Source organism: Pseudomyrmex gracilis, unplaced genomic scaffold, assembly GCF_002006095.1.
Source record: "Pseudomyrmex gracilis isolate BER0280 unplaced genomic scaffold, ASM200609v1 scaffold_0, whole genome shotgun sequence".
In the NCBI taxonomy this organism is placed as follows: domain Eukaryota; kingdom Metazoa; phylum Arthropoda; class Insecta; order Hymenoptera; family Formicidae; genus Pseudomyrmex; species Pseudomyrmex gracilis.
Genome location: NW_018020584.1, coordinates 1,398,044 through 1,416,554, shown reverse-complemented (window position 1 = coordinate 1,416,554; position 18,511 = coordinate 1,398,044). Strand labels below are relative to the sequence as shown.

At 41.4% G+C, this 18,511-nt stretch overlaps 1 protein-coding gene across 1 annotated transcript in view; it reads right to left on the bottom strand.

Annotated features, from left to right (window-relative positions):
* The window catches only part of LOC109863881, a 395,995-nt gene that overhangs the window by 226,784 nt on the left and 150,700 nt on the right, over positions 1-18,511 (bottom strand). The window contains exon 4 of the mRNA XM_020444540.1: positions 11,203-11,265. Coding sequence (XP_020300129.1) covers positions 11,203-11,265 — 63 coding nt within the window. The remainder of the gene's footprint in view (positions 1-11,202; positions 11,266-18,511) is intronic.

The following is an 18,511-nucleotide window of genomic DNA, read 5'->3' as shown; positions in this document are numbered from 1 at the left end:
TAAAACCTTCATATTATTATTCAGGGAGGTGACCTTGATAACATATGTCAAAATTGTTGAGATCGGAAAATAGTCCGTATAACTGCATAATTACCATTTTTGTTTGCAGAACATAATGACTTCGTTACATTTTCATTCTCAAAATAGAATTTTCCATTTTACATTTTTATTCGCAAAATACATGTATGCTTCAAATTTTTGTTCGCAAATTCTATTTACATGAATTATCTTTCTTTTTCACGAATTAATTTACACACACACACACACATATATATATATATGTATATGTATGTATATATGCGTGTGCTATACCTGTACTACTTATATCTTTTCATTCTAGGTGCATATAAACAAACAACGCATAATAAATTTTATTATTGACAACTTTCTGAATAAGAAAGAAAAATTTCCCTTCTCTCTCTCTCCTTTTCCTCTTCTCTCTGAAAGAGAGAAGAAGATGGAAGATATGAAAGTAGAACGGAAAAAGCTTTCGCAAATTCGGAGCATATGTAGAATCGTAAAGGGGCAACGACTCCCACCGCACCCGTGATTCGGCAAATGGATATTACCGACTGGGACTTATGCCCTGCTAGCTGTCAGTAGCCGACGTTCGTGTACAAACAGAGGGAGAGACGAGACAGGGAGGGAAACGAGCAGAACGAGCATGAGACAGGCGGTGAGGGAAGCAGAGAGCGAGGGGAGACACGATGGGGGTAACGGGAACGAGGCGAGGTTAATGGAGTGGAAACAAATTTAAAAACCCCCTCTGCACCCCCGAGTGGGCTCGCCCCCGTGTGGTTATGCGGAGCTCGCGCAGCAGCCCGCGGATATGCGCGCCCGCAGGTAACTGTAATGCAAGTTACGGCAAGGTAACTATGTATTTACGGAACTGTGTATACGCGAGAAACAAACAAGCCGGGCGTTTCGTATACACGTACACTTCCGCTTCTCGTCCGCTTTTCCCGAGGAACACGGTATCGCCTTGTCTTCGTTCCGCCGCGCAAACAATCTTCCGGCGCGAACGTTACTGCGCGATAACGACGTCGACGTCGACTACGACAACGACGACGACGACTACGACGACGACGACTACGACGACGACGACGACGACGACGACGACATCGCCGTCGTTGCTTGAGAAAATTGCATTCGTAAGTATTATCGCGCGCACGCGCGACGTGTTTTCGGAGGTGGATCGTAATAAGCTGCCGGCATGTCGAGACGCCAGCCGGAAATGCGATGTCGGTTCCAAAGAATGTCCGCGAACGTGTAGCGTCAACAACGACGCGAAATTGCAACGTGGATTTGTTGTATGACATTGAACGCGGGTTTTCGTATCGAGAATTTCATCCTGGAACAATTCCACGACGGAAATTACTCCACAGACAGTGGCACACACGCGCCTTACCAATTCTGATAACCCGAAGCAAAGATTTATATATTTTTTTTTTTTTTTCCGTTATCTATCGTATTACAAATAATCTACAGATATTTTTAAATACAAAACGCAAACATGGCTCCGAAGATTTAAATTGGTTGTGTATTTTTTACGCGCGTAATTACTTCTTCATTTTCCTTCTCCCACAATCTGTTTGAACTCTTTTTTTTTTTTAATATCTCGAACGACTTTCGCCAAGACCTACGAGAAAATCAGAGACTGAATGTTTTAAACTTTCATTATAATATAATTTGACGATCCTCACATTCCGCGAATATTCAGTATCGAAAAGAATTCACTGAATGTTTATGGAGAACGGTAAAAAAACCGCATACTCGCTCTCCGCTCGCTAAAAATGTACAAACGACACGATCAAAAATTCGTTTTCCAGCGACTGTCGCGGCGAAGAAATTCTCAGACAGGAAGAGACGTAAAAGAAGACGGAGAGAGAAGGAATCATTATGGAAGGAAAAGGATTTGCCATTGAGCTTTATTCTCCCGCGAGGAGACAAATGGAAGACGGTAGACGAAAGAGAAAAGAGGAACGCGCAAGGAATGAATAGTCGTCGATCGGTACCGGGAAGCGTACCTACTGCGCGCCATGTAGATGCATTCCCGCGTCTATGCCGGCTTTAATATAAAACCATTTTACGAGCCGAATAAAAAAGCCATTAATCGCTTCCGATTGGACCGTCGCGAGGGTAGGCAGATGATGTATAGTTCGGTCCGCGGCTTAGCGTACAATAAAGGACTCCCGCGGGAATGCTGGCGATAGGTCACGGCCTACGGTCGTTGCTTCTATCGTTATTGCGATACGACCATTCGTCCCGAGAGCGATCGACAAGGGGCCATCGAAATACCGGTACTGGTATCGAAAATGGAAACCCGAAAAAAGAAAAACAAAACACGTTATCGCAATACGGGAACGTAACATTGACAAAAACACGCTTAATTCTCGTAGGTAGGTGCTTACAAGCTCCGGTTTCTTCGCCATTAACGCGATCTAAATCCTTTAAACTCGCAGTCTGAGCTTTATCTAACTTGAGAAGAGCTAGTCGGTTTATATTATGCTGTAAATATATAAGATATAGAAACCCCTTTCATCTTGGGATTATCCTTCGCGTTTGTATGTACAAGTTAAACATCGTATCTGGGGCAAACCCACATCAAAGGAGGACGATAAAATGCGACGTAATGCCGCATAACGAAAGAGATTTTTTTTCGAGGAGGAGAGAAAAGAAACGATCGCTGACCAAACGGAACCAAGGGAGCGACAACGCGCAGGACTGAGGGTTAGATCACGATCGTGTTGCGCATCAAAACGGACGAGAAGCACAACGGCTGTTTTGACGGAGGTTATTTTCCAGCCGAGCGATCTCCAATCCAGTGTACTTTGAAGAGACACCGGTCCCCACGCTTGACAAAATATTATGTCAATTCTATGCGGAGTGCGTGAATCATATGACAAAAACTCTGCAAGTTTATTAGGCAGATATATATGTACACAATCCTCTTTTTTCTGATTTTCATTTGGTAGATAAGTTGTATTAGTGTTGTTTGTGCGTCTCACGGTGATAAAATTTATGATGCGCAATAGTGAACCTTGGTTAAAATAAAAAATATAAAGAATCTTTATATCCAACTATCAACCGACAATTGTTTATTTTTCGACACATTTAAATATTTAATAAAGTGACATATATCACGTTTGTTGTTTCGAATACAGGATGTAAATCAATAGAATAATATTACATATATTAACAATCTGTTTTTGCTGTTAAATCAAAATTATAATGTTATATTAAATATTATAGATTGAAAATATAAATTTTCACATACACACACACACACGTCGAGAATACTCACAATGCGTGTTCCAGATTCTACTAAAGATATCGCGATATAGAGATTCAAAATAAGAATCGAGTAGGCGGACGACTGATTGTATAAAATGACAGAAGGAGAAGCGCCGCATGTTTGCCAAGCGCGATGAATAAGCTCGTGAATAAGTTAAAGAGCGGGAATGATTCGAACGACGACGTACTTGCTCTCGTTGTAAGGAAGTTGCGAATTTCGCGTTGTATAATCACTCACCGTTATCCGTATTTGTTCCGAGCGCAATGTTTCCTATCGTACGGTTCATTACGGCTTCGCGCGACGACACGCGATACTCGGATCCAACGCGGTCGATGATATCATAAGGTATATTAAGACGTTATTGACGCGGTACACAGTGTGTTCCTTTGCAAGCGCATCATCGCGTGCAATTTTGTTTGCTTTTGGGTTACGTAATATCTTCGTGATGCGATCCTTTGCTTATATATTCAGGTTTGCGTGTGAAAAATCTTCAAATGAAGAACACTTGGAAATAAAATAAGAATAACATTTGGACGAATGTGTGTACATAAGAGACAATTGTTTGTTCTTGCGCATATGAGCACGTTGTCAGAAAATATTGCATTTTTGTACAGAAGTTATATATTCTCTTTGTAAGTAAAAACGATACATGATGTAGAGAAACGTTCTTCTTCAGTTCGTTGCTATTAAATGAGATCGGCACAGGCGCGTTCCAAGAACACGATTTTGATTTATTATTAGGCGATGCGTCACATTGTGTTCCATTAGGAGAGCAAGTCGGCGGCTGTATGAACAATTAACGACAGAATGATCGGCGAACCGATTACGCAAACGAAAGCATACATTCAGACGCAGCCTTGAAAAGCAGTGGAGACGTTCGTTTAACTCCGCCTGGCCCACGCGCGCGTGTATTTTGGTATACACGTTTGTTAACGTGCGTTAGTCATCCGTTTAAGAGAGAGAGAGAGAAGGAGAGAGGGAAGAAAGGAGGAAGAGAAAAAGAGAGATACAGAGAGTGAAAAAAAAAGAAGAAAAAATATCTCCGATTTTTTGCTCGATGACAATAGATAAACGGAAAATTTCATGAACGCACAGTTATCTACCGTACGTGTGCTTGTATGTATTTTTTTAAGTAAATCTAATCTTTCTGTAATTAACGCGGCGCGCAGCAGCTGTCGACAATCGCTGAAACGACCGACCTTGTGATGTCTGCACGAATATATACGCACACAGTTAAAATCACGCCGGCGCAAGTTTGATGAGTGCGCGATTGTGAATGGTCGCTTTTAACCGTCGCTGACAACGTGGCGACTCGCAACGTATCTACGCCTTCTCGAAAGATACATCGCTAATCGATATAAAAAGCACGAGGAATAAAAATGACAAATGGAAGATGCAGCAAATCAATAACGTATCTAACAAAAGATATGCTTTTCTTGCCGATTTTTTTTTTTTTTTTTGAAAACAATTTGCGTTATTCTCTGCCAACTGTGTTTAATATTTGAAAACATGTTCAGAAAGCACTTCTGCGTAATTTCAATAGTTTTAGATATCTTGTGCGCTGTTGAATATATATATACATATAATTCTGCAACATTTGTACAAAAAAAAAGAACAATCTTCTTCCCGTCATGTTGATTTGCTTCTCGATTCCATCGAGAGACTCCGCGCGCTTCGCTTCACCGATGCTCGTCTACTTCGCTCACCGTTCTTCTGTGTCTTGCAACATCGTGCAACAAAGTCGACGGCATTAGCCAGGTGCGTCCGTTCCGGCTGAGAGATAAATTCCGCTGTTCCCGACCTTCCGGATTCGCGACGTCGAGAAATAGTCCGCGTACTCTTTCTTTACTCTTTTGTCTCTCTTCCATTCTGCAAGAAGACGACGTCGGCGGTGGAGTCGGCGACGCAGTTCATTTCACGGACCTTCCTCCCGCGTAGTTCGACGTACGAGATAATATAGGGAGAGAGAGAGAGACGAGAGAGAGAGAGAGAGAGAGAGAGAGAGAGAGAGAGAGATTTACCCTCCCGAATGAATCCTCGCACCTGGGTCCGTCCCTCGGGAACGCCAGCGGTCGATTCCGTGCGCACGAGAGAGGGAATCGATCTATCTAACTGCCTTGTTGTCCGTGTACATAGAGCGTCCAACCATTTACCGGGTGCCGTTGTCCCACGTCCCGAATAATTTACAAGTCCATTATATCGGATTTTTCTCTGTGAGGCTCGAGCAATTGTTTTTACAATTTCAGAAAACCGCAAAGGTTTTATGGTTTTATCTTTTCTCCGAACCGTTATTTCGTATCGCGAAACTTTGACATTTACTCTACGATAAAAGATTCAATTTTTTGTTTGAGATAATAGAGTAACAAAAGAAGAGTTGTATTTCTTTTTGAAATTTTCGTTGATGATGTGACGACGCTTAGACGTCGTTTCGTGAAACACGATCGAAAAGATGTCTCGGTAAAAAGAGGTCGGAAGAAGTGAAGTAGCATGTCAGGCGGTGTCGCGTCACATCACTTCGTGTTACGTTTCGTCACGTCACTTCAGAAAATATAACACGACGACTCTTGTTCATGGAAATAGATATTTAGCGGAACGAAAGAACGCGTATAATAAAGTTTGACCGATTTCTTCCGTCGTGTCGCCTGCATCTGCACGTGTTTTCACGCGATATTAGTATAATATATTCCGTCTGTGTATGTGTGTGTGTGTGTATGTGACAAAAGGCAGAACGCGCTCAATCACTCATCCAATCAGGTCCACCTGCTGCGAGCATAACAAGGTTCTGTGTTGTAAAGTTTTAGCTACAAAAAACTCTCCTATAGCCGTGAAAAAATGTGTGTCGTTTTTTCGCAAACTTAATAATATATAAAATATTAATATGAAACGCGGTGTGTTTCACGAACTACGCATTTGTCATTGTTACGTTTGAATGTGTCGTGCGCTTCGAACTTCAGTACTTCAGATTGAAGCTCGTAAGAGGCACTTCTTCTCTCTCGCTGCGTGATTTTTTCGGCGCAAATTCGAAATAACCTCGGAAAATACAGCTTTCTCTAAGAGAAAGAGAGATAGAGAGAGAGAAAGAGAGAGAGAGAGAGACTGAGCTCTCTGTGAATATAACATAACTCCCGCGGCGAGCAGCTTTTCTCCTACTCCGACGAGCCCGACGTCTGACTTCTCGTGTGTCACAAAAGAGAAGAAGACTGTGCCGGAAGCCGCGCACTCGCGAGACTCGCGGGCAGATTTCCGTGTGGCGCTTCGTTTGAAGTGGTTCCGAGTTTCATTCCAACAGTCAGTTTCGGGTCCAGTCCCGCGTAAAGTTCAACTCGATGTGATGCATGCAGATGCGAGTCGGATCTATAAACGGATCTCTACACATACATCTATATCGGGTAACGTTTCTAAGCTCAGACCACGTTCTCTACGTATAAGGCGAGAATTCTAGAACGTGCCAACTACACGTTCCTCATATGTGGCTAATTTGCAAGTCATACAAAATCGATCGATATGTTGAATAATTTCTCTTCTTTTTTTACTTTTTGTCATAATTCTATACCAAAGATTCTATGTCCAAGCTCTCATTGGCCGTTTTCGATCAGTTTTTTTTTTTTTTTTGTTGAAAAATCTCAGAGCTACATCCTTGAATAATTTTATATCGCAAAAGTGTAGAATAAACTGATGTAAAAAAAAATGAACACTATTTGGTTAAAGAAATACTCTGTCTACTTTTCAAGTTCCTTCCATCATATATGTTCTTATTCTCATGTACATTACAGACCGTTTTCCTGATTTTCGCATTTACCGCATAATATCAGAGACTAAGAGGCGAATGTACGTTAATAACAACGAGAGCAGGAAGACCAGATAAGCGAAGACTGGAGAAGAACAAAGTACATCATCCGCGAAAAGTACTTCCATATACATGTACCTTCGAAACATGCAGGATAATGTAATTCTCGTAATTCCCGTAATTCTCTTTCCTCGTTGCTCAGCGTCAAACAACCAAAGAAGAGTTAGTTGCAAGGTAACATATAAATACATCTTTATCCCACATTTACGGCGGTACACGCTCGGATGCTTTTCGGGAGTAATGTACGGATTCAGCTGATGCACGTTATGCACGCGTCTCCTCCGCGCGGCTAGCAAAGCTCGACAACGACGACGACAACGACGACGACGACGCCGCTGATGCGCGACGCAAGGCTTGCGTAACGCACACGCACGCCGCAACGCCACGCCGACTGACCCACATGCATGGTCTTTATTTAAACTAGTTTCCTCTTCGGCGTCCTTTAGACCCGACTTTCGTCTGTGCTTCGGTTGCCGGGTCACCGGATTCGAGCGCGTCACTTTCCGCAAGACTGTAGCTCGGAAAAAGTCGAGCACACAAAATATCTCACGGAAGCAAACGAATTAGACTTTGCCTCACACTTCGAGATACATATTGTATATGTGTGCGTAAACATATGTATTTTATACAAACAAAAATATTTTCTCCAAGTATCTTCTTTGTTATTACTGGAATACTATGCTACGCGCGCGCCATCGCTGTTACGATACATATACATATTGTCATTTTTATCTATTTTTTGCATGATATTCTGACAATTTAGTATAAACGTAAGCCAAACATAATTTGCTAATATTAACAAGAGTTACGATGTACCCGTCTTAAAATCAAAATTCAAACACGAAAATAGAAAACCAACAACCGAGGAGAGTCAAACCAATAATTGGCAACAAGTGTCAACAAGTTATTTATACATAAATGTTTTTTGTCAAATATTAGCATATATTATATTTGACTTTATATATCAAATTGCTAAAATGTCGTGCAAAAAATAAACAAAAATTGTTTTGCCTTAATTGTACACACAGCAGATTGATTAATGATAATTCAAAAGAAATAAATGAATCGAAACGTCCCAAAATTGCTGTTCATTAAATATCACTCATTACCACCGGTGGCTCATAATTTCTACAATTTTTACTTCAATTTAGACTCTGTTTCCCAGGAGCTTGTTTTTGTTCTTGGTCAAATACTGATGTTAGAAAAAACAACACCGTGAAGTAACTGCGGAATCACTTCTTCACGTTTAGACCACGGCAAAGTTGGAAATCTATCCGCGGTCGACTTGCGGAGCTGCAAAAATTTCACTTGCAAATGTCCGTCGACTTTGATACCGAGGGGAATAACGAGCCGCCGAGACGAGCGCTTTTTAAGCATCGACGCGAACCTGCCTCGTCGAATATTCTTGTTTCTCAAACGTATGTAAAGTTTGAATAATACAGCGCACAGAAGGCGGAGAGATAGCGCGCAAAAGGAGCAATGCGGAATAAAAATGCATCATAATGTTCCGATCGATCTCGTCACTTTCGTAGAGTAGACGTTCGCACGTCGATTTGCATGCTACAAGTGAAAAACACGCCATATCAAAAGAACTCTAATATCACCTTGCTTTTTTTCCTGCGAGCTATTCTCTTATTGGCTATTTACTGGCGTGCACAAAACTTATTAAATGAAACGCAGTCTTGATACTCTCCTCTCAATTACGGTTCGCGTAATACTCGAGGTACACCCAAGCAACATTGTAACACGAGCGCGCGTATCAGATTTCGCATCTCCTAATCGAACGAACGTTGCAGGCATTGCTTTATTTCTAGCTGTCTGCAGTCATAAGACACAAGTCGCTTTTGTTACTACGAGACGGATTGTAATTCGATTCTGGAAAAACGAAACTCTCTTTCTTTCTCGCCGAGTCACTCACGTGCCCGTCAAGCTCAGAAATTCTTTTCGTTACGACACGCGCGTGCTTAATGGGATGATTGCCAAAAACTTCGCGACAAGTGTACTCTCGAAGACGTATAATTGCGTCGTTTATCATGTAGTAAAACGTGTGTGGGCACCAATTGTTTCCGTATCAAGTTCGAAGAAATTACGATATCGCGTGCAACGAATGTTTCCTTTGAAAACGCAAATCCGCAGTGTATTTTTCGCGCGCGCGCACACGAGTAATCAACACGCGTAATTCCCTACGGGACTCGAAATTGCACTTCAACTTCGATATAACGATGTCGCGCGACAACACGGGTCGAAGAGACCAACTTGGTAACCCCTTTCGGGGGTTCGTTCTTTCTCGCTGCACGAATTCTCGGGATTCTGCAGCGTGATGCATATTCCCAAATCGATTGCGACGGCGACGACAACAAGAAATAGAGAGAAAGCGGAAGAAGCGTACCACCGAATTCTCGTCTATCCGTGCGAATACGCGAATTCCGGGAAACGCGGTGGCCTCCGGCTCACGGATAGTTGCGAGGACTATGAACACGCCGTGCGCGTCAGTTTCATGTAGGTACAATTCCCCGGAGAGAAGACACCGTCGCGTCGTCTCGCCTTCCACAATTCGAGCTGTCGTGTCGTTATCATGCAAACGGTGAATTTCCACGGTTTATAGTAAAATGCATTCGAACGTCGAGACATTCGCACTAAATATAAAAAAAAAGAGAATTTGACACAAGTAGAGATGTTTAACTTTTTATATGCTTGGGCGACGAGATAATTGTCGCTATGTGTCAAACAAAATCGTGAAATTATAATCAAATTACGTTTGACCAAAAAACAAAAAAAGATTTATTTGGTGAAACTTAAAATTTTTTTCACATTATCATCTTTTCCTTCAATATCAAAGATTTTTACATTCTGATAGAATAATCTCATAAAAGAACTTTCAGAAATATTAACTTTCCGTTTTATAGAATTAACATTTAAATATAAATTTAAGAGATTATATACTACACATCTGACTTTCTTCATAATCGTATCGGCTTATACTTAAAAAGCTCTTTTGCGACAGAACTTGCGCCAAAGTTACGCTAAATTGTTAAGTCCAACGCGCACATACGTGTATAGCAAAATCGTGTATAAGCTGTATCCGTGTATGTATGTACGCTAAATTCTGCTCGACGAAGGAACAGACCACGAAGCGCCAGGATTATAACAAGGGTCGACAAAGAGAGAGAAAGACAGAGAGAGAGAGAGAGAGAAAGACAGAGAGAGAGACAGAGAGAGAGAGAGAGACAGAGAGACAGAGAGACAGAGACAGAGACAGAGACAGAGACAGAGACAGAGACAGAGACAGAGACAGAGACAGAGACAGAGACAGAGACAGAGACAGAGACAGAGACANAGAGAGAGAGAGAGAGAGAGAGAGAGAGAGAGAGAAAAACGATTCTCCTCCCTTAATCATAACAATACCAAATGTTACCCGACGATAATTGTATTAGGCTCGATAAAATACTACGATTGCACCCTCTGTTTCCCGTTTGTTTGTCGAGTCGAAACGTCCCGCCGCGCAAACATTCGTACACCAAAACCGCTGTCTTCTTCCCCCCCTCCCCCCGTAAAAAAGTACGAGTGACATTATGGGATTATTAGCGGACGGAAGCTTCACAGGCGTCTCCCTACAGCGAAAGAGTTTGTCTACATATTTGATGAAGCGCATTACCATCACGCTCGTTTTTATTGCTCGCCGAACAAAGTTTGCAAAAGCATTTCGGAATCAAGACTTCGACGCAGGAAGAGTTTTCTTCTCGCTTGTATATACGATAACTGTTCTCGATTTGTTGCGGAAGAAGCGCAGACGCGCACAGTAACGTAAAAAACAGAAGTTGCATTATCGTTCTCTTTACGGTAGAAGAGATTTCTCGCTTCTTTGGTCGCGCACACGTACACAACAGCTTGTAGCCAAATATATCGGCACCATTACCGTTGAATTAAATTATCGGCAAATTATCCAGTTTGTATAATTTAAAACGAACGCAGCCAGTCGATGTAATATCGAGTTATTAAACGAAGCGATACTGTGCGCATTGCTTTTACCGCCACGTATTAATTTACGTTGGTTGCTCACCGAGTTAATGGCTGTCATGCTGCTAACTCGACCTGGATCTGTGTCCACTAGCCCGCTGTCACTCTGCAACAGAAACAGGAAAATTGCAGATTAGTGAGCGGAAAAATCGATCATTTCTTCTATTGCTACGCGCATCGCAAAAAAACTAGATTACAAATAAATTCCTATCACGTGCATAAAAAGAAAAAAAAAGAGAGAGAGAGAGAGAGAAAGAGAGACGTTTAAAACATACGGTTTTTATTTTGCATCATTATTTGCATGTTTCCGAAACGCAAAAGCGAGTAATTTTCGGATGTAAAATTCACAAGTGGCGCGAATTGTTAATAATTTCGGAAACGCAATATCGCGGAAACTGAACAGCATTCATATGAAAATTATTCGCATTGCGAAATCCCAACGCATACCTACAAAAGCTGAGTGCACTCCACCGTCCGCTATGAAATTTTCTGTAATCACTCGCCGCACTAGAACTGGGTTTTCATCAAATATGCGATGTTCTCATGTTAGAGAGAGAGAGAGAGAGAGAACGAGAGTTATCGCGCTTCGTGATAAATTAATACGAATAAAGTAAGTGTTTAAACAATTATGTAAAATTTTACATAACGTTGATAAAACATAAAAAAAGACAATGCTGAGCAATGAACCAAATGCACGAACAGATTTTTTTTAATACTCGGTCAACTTAGATGATGCGTCGCGCAAAGCACGCATGAAAATGCGAGATTGAGCTCTCCGATATAAAATACTTCAAACAAACACATCTTGAAGTCTTTATGGCATCTTTTCCTCACAACATGCTATAGATTCTTTACACCTCATATATTTTATTCTATGAGAGAAGGTCGCTTGTTTCTTTCCCCCCGTCAACATCAGGCGTTTCAATCTCGAGAGGCTCACGTTCGCCGAATTCGTTCGCTTCGCAAAATTTTCCGATATTCCAAGCCCGGAAATGTTTCCGTCTACCATCGGTCACTCTCGATAGATCCTTGGCGGCATCCGAGATTACCGAGACGGAAATTTTCGAGGAACAGAACGACAGCCGTGCTACGGCGAATCATTCGGGCGTGTTACGCGCGATGAAGAAAAGCACGACGACGACGGTGAGAGAAATCGAGAAACCGGTCACTGCGAGGATTCGGCAGAGAAATAGCACAAAAGACACGGGCGGTAGCACGGTGGCTGCTGCGGAACCGAGACGAAAGAGCCGACGTGCAAATGTCGTTCTGAACTTTGATCGTAAAACAGCAGCAGACTCCTCGGGTGGGTGGAGCATCCGTCTTGAAACGCCGCCAAATCGGTTAAGCGCGAATAAATTTCCGTGTCAAACTTCATACGAACGAACGAATGTACGAAGAAGCCGACGGTTTCGCGTGTCGGGCAAGGTTGAACTCGCGGAAATGGCACGGAGAACTAATGTGTACTCGAGCAGAAGAGCACGGGGAGTTCTGTCTTTTACGGGTATCTACGGAAGGTCACAGAAAATAGAAAGCAAAAAAAGCGAGACTTGTCAACGTCCGTTGATAATATCAACTGTTACGATGGATCTATCGCGCTGTTGAATAGAAGAAAAAAAAAAACAAATATATGTCATGTCATAAAATGTTTGATTATTAATTTAATGTAGAATTCTTTCCAATTAAAACATTATTTAAAGAGAAATAAGACATGCATTGGAATTATGCTCTAAACACAATCGTACAATAAATGGTAATAAAAAGCAAATGTACAGCGCAGCGAGAAATTTTTCCCGAGTCATTCCATCTCGGAATAAAAGCTCGGCTTACATATTGTTCTAACGAGCAGAAAGCTCGCATATAATGAATAAACAGCGGACGGGAGTTTCACGCTACGTCATTACGCGTCGACGTTGCGAAACGCACGGCAAAAAGACGTAATTGTCGGTTTGTCTAACAGAGACAGGCGAAAGGTAACCGAGGCATGACGAAGATTTAAAGGTGTCACTTCGGGACACGCTCGAAGAATACAAAGTCGCAAAGCGCAGTTTGCGACTAAAACGAAAAGGCAAAAAGTCGTAAACCGTGTTATGACCGTCCCGTAATTTATGACGAAGCGACCCCCAAGCGAAATCGTCGTCAATTTCACGCTACCGGATTCAAGAGACTGCTTTGCGTATAGGTAATAAATATACACGCACATTGTTTTTGTACAATTTTGCAGATCAACAAAAAACCAATGATAATCAATTATTCAATGAACAATATTTTAAACAATACTGTTTTATACATCTTTCCTTCTTTCTCGTGAAAAGTTTTAACTAAATTTTTTCTGCCAATTTCATATAACCGGTTGTTACTTTTTTCTCTTATTACTCGATTGACAAAGAAAGCAAAAATTTTTTAATTAGAGTTTTTATTAACGCAATCTCTTTCTTTCCTTCTTTCTTTCTCTCTCTCTCTCTCTGTGTCTCTGTAACAATAAGATTATTGATTTATATTTACTTCAAAGAATATAGAATAGATTGATAAAATTGTCTTTTTTTTCCGCGCGTCAACGAGAATTAATGTCCTTGGCAAGCACGAGGTTGCTCTAATTTCGACGCTGTTTGCGAGGATCATTTCGACAGCGATCCATCAGCGATTCTGCGGTCAGACCGATTATGCAGCGTCACGAGGCGGAATGAGAATCCTGAAGCGTGTCGACGCGGCATCGTCAAACGATATATGTGTAGTTAGAAACGCGAAAGATCATCGAAGCTTCATTACGTTCCAGCTCGGGAGAGCCGGGAGTTACGCGAATGTTATTAATGTTGTACCTAAATCCCGCATCTATCCTGCGTGCGACGCATTGAGCACGAAAATGGGCGCGATACGTGTCAGACAAACGTAGGAAGGTTAGAGCACGAGGCGTTCTGTAGTCCTCTCGCTCTCGAGTTTGCGGAAATCCGTACATATCGTATATCGTGCGTATACGTCAGAATATCCGCGTATATCTTCGTATATTCGTGACGCTCGACCGCATCTCGTCCAACAGTCCGATCTGATCAGAATAAACTGCACAGTTAAAAAAAAACAAAAGTATTGTGTTTGAAAAAAACAAGAGTCTAACGAGATGAAAACAGATACACGATGTAAAATGTAGTTCGCAACATAAACAATTGTAACAATGATATGCAAAAACGTGGCAATGATTAATTTAGATTAGCTATCGGGCGCAACGTCCGTCCATAACTACGGTGAATCCGAATTAATCGCACATTCGTGAAATGCGAATCATTCCGGATTGCTGCAAATGAATATCGGGTAACGCTCGCGCAAATCTCGTTCGCGGCATATCCAATATTCGGAAATCGCGTTTTCCGGATAGCGGATTATACAAAGCAAACATTATAGCATTCAATGTTGCACAACACTCTGAGGTGTGCGAAGTAAAAAATTAAAAAAAAACAAACAAACAAACAAACAAAAAACAAAACAAAACGCCATTAGAACGTTGCATACGCGTCGTTGTTTTTAATGAACAACCGAGTCCGGCGCAGATGTTAACGAATAAAGTATGCGGAAATTAGTGCAATTATTGTTGTTAATTCAACGGACCGTTAATGACGCGCTCGTTCTCGTTTACTCAAACGAGCTTCGAGTTGGAACGAGCGTATCCTGGCGAAGGAAACGAGGACAAGAAGAGCGAACTATCACCGAAGACCATTTTTCAATATTAAGTAGGCTTTAGAGATGATTTAAATAAGCTCGAGAAAGCTCGGCGGTATACGCGGCCCTGAAAAGTCGGACTTCTTCGATTTATGGGAAGACGTCGGAGACAGCTTAGAGTCTCTCCTCCCTTTTCCCGCTCGTATTTAAACCTCGTATCTCTCTGCTGTTTCTCTTTCGCTACTTTTCTCTCTCTCTCTCTCTCTCTCTCTCTCTGTACTGCCTTTTTCTCTTTTTTTTTATCGCTCCTTGGATCGTCCAGCTATCGAACACGTGAAAATCGTAAAAACCGAAGTTCACTAGCGTAAGGTTTGGTCGGATAAGGAAGTACGAACTTCGTTCGATTCTCGTTGTAATCCGTTCGTTCGTTTCGATGTGTGTACGTACACTATAAAACTCGGATTCGTTTTATTCCCTTAAGCTTTACGGCACACGTTCGTTTTGCTTAATCAAGATATTCAGACGGTGAAACACAGAAAAGATTGCGTGTTGATCGAACAAAGTCGGCGATGATTATAAATTTACTCGTGATTTTTTTCTTCTCAAATAACAGTCGTTCGAATTTATCTTCTTAAACTTTTTTTCAATTGTTCCACGTTCTCATACGTGCAGACACAAGAATATCCTCTGTCAAGGCGACCATAGTACGGCGATTTGAAGATCACAAAAGAAAGAGAGAGAGAGAGAGGAAGATTCGCGTACACATTAAAAACTTACCAAAATGATGACAGAAAAGAACGACGAGCGCTTTGGCAAACGGAAGTGCGAACGAGTGATTGATGGCCGGCCGATTGTCGTTCTCGGCGAAGAAGGCGCACGGACACGCGGGGTCTGCGATAATTCACCGACGATTCATTCTCGACACGCGCCGCGAGCGTTAAAAATAGGAAAGAAGACGGAGAGAAGATAAAGAGATTGATTGATTGATTCGGCTTTATTTTTATAGCGCTCTGGGAAAAGTTCCCCTCAAGCGCATACAAAACAAAGAAATACAAAAACAGAGCCATGAAGTCTAAATACAAAGAAATAAAAGTATGAGTATAAAAAGTAACACAGTATAACAAAGGTTTGACAAAGTAAGATACAGTAAAGAGCAAGACAATATAAAAATAAAATAAAGAAAATAATAAGTTTAACAAAAATAATATAGAAATAAATATAATATATAATATATAAATGACAAAAGCATCAAGAAAACAGTGCATCAATATGCCGAGCATTAGAATGCACCATAGAAAGAAAATACAGACATTAATAATATGTTAGAGAGTGCAATTGAGTAAGAAATAACAAATCATCAAAAAAGAAAAAGAAAAAGAATAGTGCATTGAAATACAGAGCACAATAATACACCTTACAAAAAGATGCAGGCATTTATTTACAAAATTTACAGAATAAAAACAAAAGATAAGCAGAATGAAAATATAAAACACAAGATTAGCATTAAACAGAATAGAAAGCACAAAAATGAATAAAGAATCGAGAATCAAGAAGAGTGAGCCAATAAGTAATTGTACCACCTCCTACGGAAAATGTCAAAGAGCTCATTCCGAATGTCAACAGGAATAGAGTTCCAAATATCAACTGAAGCACACCTAAAAGAATGCCTGAATAGTTCAGTTCGAGATAGCGGGAGAATAAGAGAGAGAGAGAGAGAGAGATTAGACGCAGCCGAGTTGTCCGACATGGTCGGCACTAGATCGCAAGAAACGAGCTAGCAAGAAGGGGGCTAGCAATGGGATGAAAAGTGACTCTCCTACTCCGATTCTGTTTCTTCCACATCCTCGTCCGGCTCTTCACGAGTGCTCTTTAGCTCATAATTAAGCAGCCCCGCGTCATTCGTCACAGACGTTTCGCCGGGTTTTAATTTAAAGTTATGATTCATGACGATGCAGCGCGCCTCAAGCCGGGAACGCGTAAAAGGAACGAAGATGGAAGCTCCTTCAGAAGAGTAGCAAGACAGAAAGAGCGGAACATGAGAAAGAGATTCTCGGAGAATGCGAGAGAACGACGAGAGAAGAGCAATAAAGTAAAAAAAAAGTGACGTGAGTTCTTTCAGACGCGCATATACTGCGAGAAATTAAAGTTGCAGCGTCTGAATAATCAGCGCAGAACAAAACTACGAAATAATAAAATCCCCGACAGATTTCAAACAAAACAAATCCTCACAAATCCCGGAGTTTATTATTTCCAAATTTAAAATGTAAATTTAATAAGAACATTCGATTTGTTTTTAATTTATCGAAACATGCGCCATTATTGTTTGTTCACTTTTCCAGAGATGTAAAGATTACGAAATTATTTTCTCGAACGCGACCGCGCAATCGTCTATGTACGAAGCTGTCACGCGCGTTTCGCAAGCAGTTGAATGTTTAATCTTCAGCAATTCACACGGAAAAATTCACTAAATATGTTGACGCACGTTCGATACAAGTCCGCGTAAAGGGAATAAAGAGGACGCGACATGATGGCGAAGTGACGTCAAACATCACGACGATTCGGACATTGATTAACGCCTCGTAAAAGAGCTCTGCCAGTTTATCGGGTTCTTCGAGACAAGACTACTTCCCAACGCTGCTGAACGTGATTGATCGATTTGGGAAACAATTATCGACGTGTCGCGAGGAGAAACGCGAGGAGGACGAAAAATCTACTTTCGGCCGCGCGGCCATAATTAGCGGCGCGCTAGCCTACGCGGACAAGACGGAATGATCGAATGTCGAATGATTTATTATCCAATTATACAACTTGTCCTTATTCACAATCGGAAACCGCGCGCGTACCGAAAATATATCTTGACGAAGCGCGATTTGTTGTCGGCTATTTTAGTGTCGGGGATGCTAAAAGTTTTGAGGTCGTTGCGAAGGCATCGAGAATTCCGTCGATACAGCTGTCGCTTTCGGAACGGCTTCGCTTTATTTTTGATGCGCCGTCCGTTTGCCAAGAATTCGTAAAGTACCGCACTACATTTTTTACTTTTTTTTTTGTCCACGCGATACACCGTATCGTAGGAGAAATCGAACTGATGCGGTTGCTTATTATTAGGTAACATTGAATGAGAACCGTTAAATAGAAATGTACTCTCGTGCGAAAACGCACATCCGCGCGACGCGCGTAAAAAAAAAAAGAATCCGACAAGTGGAGCGAAGTCGTTCAGTAGAAAAGTTACGAACTAGCCAGCCAGCCAGCCAGGGCCGTTGCGTAACAAGTACGAGGAGCTTCTAGCCGTGATTTCTGTCAAAGTTTCATATTCTTTTATAACGTTGCCTTATAAATCCGTACTTCTCTCGAAGCTAACTTATCGTAAGTCCAAGAAATGAGAAAGTTCGGGCTTTTATGTTATTACACTATAAAATTTATTTAGAGAAAATATACTCCTCGAAGTAAACCTCAACCTTTCTGGCTTCCAAAGAAAATATCCTTTAGTTTTATGTTAAAAGAGATGATCGATATATTCACGAAAGAAAAAGAGAAAGCGCGAGAGAGAGAATTGCAAATTTATTAAAATATTTTCACAACGACATTAATTACACAGCCACACAAAAATAAAAATTTCTTTGGCCTGGGGATCAGACCATGTTTATTATATGTTTTTGGGGTCGCTGAATCCGAATCCGAGGTCCATTAAACCCTATCGGGTCGGG